Source organism: Temnothorax nylanderi, unplaced genomic scaffold, assembly GCF_030848795.1.
Source record: "Temnothorax nylanderi isolate EJ_2023f unplaced genomic scaffold, tnyl_v1.0 TNYL_tig0431_pilon, whole genome shotgun sequence".
NCBI lineage: Eukaryota > Metazoa > Arthropoda > Insecta > Hymenoptera > Formicidae > Temnothorax > Temnothorax nylanderi.
In genome coordinates, this window is record NW_027249493.1 from 19371 (window position 1) to 24287 (window position 4917).

Sequence of the window (4917 nt, forward strand, 5' to 3'; positions counted from 1 at the left end):
TAAAGATATTTTTAAGGAATCCAACAATACAAATAATGAAAAAATTAATACATACAATATCAAATAGCGAAAAAAGGAAATACAAAATATTAATGCAATATCTTAATAATATAAAAAAGAATAATTCAGAGGGATTGATATGTTGAACTAGGTACAGATATGTAATTGGAATAATCAACAGTAGCAGCATAGTTAGATGAAAAATTAGTAAAAAATGAATTATCGGTCCTCTGATTGTTGTTTAACTGCTCCAGTTGATCGGATGGAATAGGAATTGTACCGGGGTAATTGTATATAGAAGAATTATTATAAGAATTGGAAGAATTATAGTTGTATGACTGAAGAGGAAGAGAAGGTACAAATGGTACAGAATTACAAGCTGGCTGGAGTTGTTGATTAGATGCGACATTGGAATACGAAACATGTTTTGTAGAAGATAACTCATGGAGTGTTGAATCTACTGATGTACTATGAGCCTCTTGATTATTCGATTTTGTTCCAGGAGAACTGAAAAATAGAATATAATATATAAATGTATAAAATAATATTATATATATAAATGTATAATGTAAACAAAATATTATAATTTATCAGTCTATGTCATAAATAATTAATATAAATACGTTTATGCAGTATGAGAAAATGAAACACAAAAAACAATACCTGGTTTGTACTACAGGATGCAAAGGTGAAGTATTGCTATCAACTGACAGACTTTTTGCAGGTATTTTGTTCATTGAGATACATTGAATATCTTGTAAAGGTTGTTGATGGGCACTATAAAATATAACATTTATTGTAAATACATTATAATTATTATAAATTGGAAATGGATGTTTTTATATTTAGTGACACAAGTCGCCACAAGGGTTTCTATCTTTGTTCTCATTGAATTGTAAAAAAGATAGAATTTTTGTGTCGACTTGTGCCATGAAATTGAAAATAGCAAATATAATATTTTACTTCTACATTTTTCACATGATCGAATATTTTTATAACAAAGGATTTTGCTAGTATGATATCGCATACCTCGGTGGTCTCAAAGTTGATTGACATCTTTCATTTGTTTTTTTATTTGTTATAAGTTTTTTTACAAGTTTTGTTACTGCTTCTTGGTCAATGGAAATGTCAGAACATTGAGGCTCTAATTTTTGCTTTTTATGTCTAGATATTTGTTCACATTTTCTATTTATAGTATCTATGAACTGTGACCATGACAGATTACAGCCTACGGAGTTTTGTGTGACAAAATCTATTTCAACAAATATGAAAAGAAAGAAAATGATTAATAATTAATCTGATCTAATTTATTGAAGATTATTATTTTAATTATATTTGCTTTGAAAGTTGAATATATACATCAGTTTCTTGCAATATAATTATAGTAAATAATTTTTGATGTGTTACTTAATGATTTAATAAGGCTAAAATAATGAAGAAAAAAATGATTTGTTTTACAAAGTTTATGTCCTAGTTATACATGGTTACAATAAACCTAACAGGAAACCAGAAGCTGTTATTTTAAAAGTTTGACTGAATAACAAGTTAAAAAAAAATTATAGTCTTGAATGTATGTCATTTACTAATACTTGATAAATATATGTTAACTGCTATATAACTGTTTACTAAATTGAAATTTTCAAAGCAAATGATCACGGGTAATCTTCAGTAAATTAGACGAATGAAATATATACCAATGTTAAGGATAATCTAACTATATATATTTTTTATATAAATATTTTATACACATTTATATAAACATCTTATATAAACAAATTTTATATAAATATAAAATTTATATAAATTGACGTCAAAATTTAACATTAAATAAAATTGATTAACATTTTACACTGTTTAAAAAATGTTATGTAATTTTTGTACTTAAAACAATTAATAGTTTGAACGCGATAATCGTTCACAGTCATTGGGGTCATTTTGACCCATATAAACGTTATAATGCTTTATTGAAGTGTGAACGTTAAGGATTAATTATAGAAAAATAAAAATAATACTCACGATACAGTGCTTGCAGAATGTGCTTCCGAATAGCTTTTTACCGTGAGAACCACAGGCAGAAGCTTCTGCAAGCTGTGCTCTTCCAAACATTTCAATTAGAGCATGACGAATCATCGTTTTTGGACCAAGTAATGCATCTGCTTTTCTCTTTCTCTTCCCACTGACATTCTGATGACAAGCAGCTGCAGCTTCTAAAATAATTCTGGACTGTGCAGCCTTAGTTATATGTACGCCAGATCCTTTTTGTAGGGAACTCTTTAAAAAACGGCTATGATAAAGTCAGTTGAAAGTTGAAGCATACCAAGTAAAATATGTAATTTTAAATTTTCGTACCTTAGCATGTTCAGGTGGAATAGGTAGCAAATCTATGTACATCGACTGAGATACATCATGGGAATCATTGATCTGTACAAAAATCAGGATTTTTGCATATTTACCAATACATACCATGAATATTACAAAGTATTTTATTTGAATTACTGAATATAATCGCAGCGTATAAGAATAATTAGCATACCTTTTTTTCAGCACTACCACCTCCAAGATATGTAATTATGTCACGTAGCATATTAATACACAATAGGTTTCCTAAAGCAGAATACAATTGTTGGGGAGTGAAGTAAGGCATTATTAATATATGCATATTTGTTAATAAAATATTAGGGTAAAAAAAAGTAAAATAGAAATTTTACAATTCAAAACGCAATTAGCACATATTCCATAGCAGTACACCATGTGTTTGATAGAGAATACTAAAGTTAACTCTGCTTAATTATTATTAAAAAAGCAAGTATACTAATACAAGAAACTTGTGAAATATTGACTGCTTACTTTTATTTTCTGACATACTTATGATTAAAGCTAATATAAAAGAAATAAAAAGTATAATAAAAATATACTTATTGAGACAGTGAATTTACAAGCTAAAGCTCTTCAGCTATGAGACGCTAATTTATTATTGTAAAGAACATTTTTTACAAATATTATTTTAATTCAAATAAAGTTATCATAGATACAAAAAATATCACAAAGGACTGAAGTTTAGATCAACAATCTAATTTGGAATTTTTGTTAATTCTTGATAAATATTGTAATGGAATGCATACCACGATACTGCTCCAAGAATGTTATACCACCAAGATTGTTACTCGACCAAGAATGTTATATGATACGCCTTCTTTCTCCTTTCCCTTTATTTTTTTTTCATCACTAACTTCTGTATCCTTGTGATGATCATCTTCATGATCAATATCATCTTTATGATCAATATCATCTATACCTTCATACGCGTTGTCATCTTCTTCATTACTACTTTCATTTATATTTTCTACACTACTACTTTCGCTCATTGAATCATCCTCGTTCAATTTCTCCATAAAATCAGTTTGTGAAATTGCTTGGGAAGCAGACATTTTTCGGCCTCGTTTTTATTGTTTTTACATTGTTAACAGGACAATTGTTTTTCTTTCTATCTACAACATCTTTAGACTTGTTTTTGGCAAAAAGAAGATTGTCAAATTCAACTTGCGCTTGATTATGATACTTCAAATTCTCTTTTGCATTTTTTATCTCATTTCTCTTCATCGCGTGTAATTTGGGTGGCAAATTATATTTTTCTCCAATGGCAACAGCAACTTCATGCTCAGAAGCAACAGAGCCAAATGATTTTTTTGGTTTCATTATTCTTTTTTTACTATCATTTTTGCTTTTTAGATTATTATCCATTTCTTTAAAAAATTCATCTTCAGCTATTTTAAGAACCACTTGACTACCTATCAAGAAACATGTAATAGTACTATAAATATATATATATATATATGATATTTAAGAATAAGCAATATAATAACAAATGCAATTTTCTAAAGATAGACACAATATAGATATAGATTATATATGTAATATATAATGTAAACAGTAGAAGAAAAGATAATATTATGGCTATTTATATTTTACAGTTATACAATAACTTTATTAATTATCAATATTTTTAATTAAAAACTGAACAATTATGTTCAAAGTATTCTTCAATAGATTCTAGACTCAAACTCTCATATATTTATTGCATTGAATATTATTTATAAAAATGAATAATAGGTCAAAGAAGAGCAGGGATGGTATATAGCCCACCACAATAAATTTAAACAATTGATTTTAATTAGAAAATACAGTATTTTGTTATAAAATTATATGTTTATTGCAAATAAAGAGAAAATATGTGCAAATACATGTACGCATTCACATAAAGCCTTTCACATTAGAGATTGCAGTACTGAAAAATTATAATACATAGAGAAAAGTTTCCTATTATGGGATAGTATCCTAATATGAGATAGCGAGGTTTCTGCTAAACTAATAGGTTCCACTGAGACATATTATGAGTGTAGTGTATAAGAGTGGAAGCCTGGCTGCTACAATGAGATTCTATCACATAATATCCCATATTAGGATCCTTATCCCATAATAGGGGACTTTTCCTCTATAATGTAAAATAGAATAGTTCATTACTTCATCATTTACTAACGAAGATAATACCTACACAATCTGTAATACTTTCTCCTCTAATATAGGTTATATCCAGCGAATAGCTGGACATAAATACGGTAAGAAGAAAAGAACAATATATATAGTACATAAATCAAATAAATATGTTTCAAATTCATAAAAACTTACTACTGATTTTTAAAATGCGAGCTGGAAATGCTTGTTTGCCGAACTTAACCTGAGATACGCATCCAGTATAGCGATCTTCTTCATTCACGTCACTTAGTTTTACAATGGAAGTACGGTGTTCTTTTATCCACCACACTAACACCATTTCATCTTTTTCGCTCATATTTTGAATAGAAATAGTTACAGTTTCTATATAACCAAATCTTCTGATAACTATGAAAACATGTGTCA

At 27.9% G+C, this 4917-nt stretch overlaps 1 protein-coding gene across 1 annotated transcript; it reads right to left on the reverse strand.

Moving 5' to 3' along the window:
- Positions 1 to 315: 315 nt before the first annotated feature.
- On the reverse strand, positions 316 to 2604 carry LOC139782642 (uncharacterized). The gene is made up of 6 exons (XM_071721654.1): positions 2534 to 2604; positions 2350 to 2421; positions 2017 to 2271; positions 1030 to 1252; positions 664 to 777; positions 316 to 507 (listed from the first exon to the last, which is right to left on the reverse strand). The coding sequence occupies exons 1-4, from the start codon at positions 2582 to 2584 to the stop codon at positions 1229 to 1231; spliced, it is 402 nt and encodes a 133-aa protein (XP_071577755.1). The 5' UTR covers positions 2585 to 2604; the 3' UTR covers positions 316 to 507; positions 664 to 777; positions 1030 to 1228.
- Between the last annotated feature and the right edge of the window lie 2313 nt (positions 2605 to 4917).

What these genes read in the sequence shown, in the direction of transcription:
- LOC139782642 (XM_071721654.1), bottom strand. Translation starts at nt 2,584, where the DNA reads ATGCTACGTGACATAATTACATATCTTGGAGGTGGTAGTGCTGAAAAA. An exon ending in GTGGTAGTGCTGAAAAAAAG is followed by an intron (nt 2,422 to 2,533) that starts GTATGCTAATTA and finishes ATTTTTGTACAG; the next exon opens with ATCAATGATTCCCATGATGT. An exon ending in TTCCACCTGAACATGCTAAG is followed by an intron (nt 2,272 to 2,349) that starts GTACGAAAATTT and finishes CGTTTTTTAAAG; the next exon opens with AGTTCCCTACAAAAAGGATC.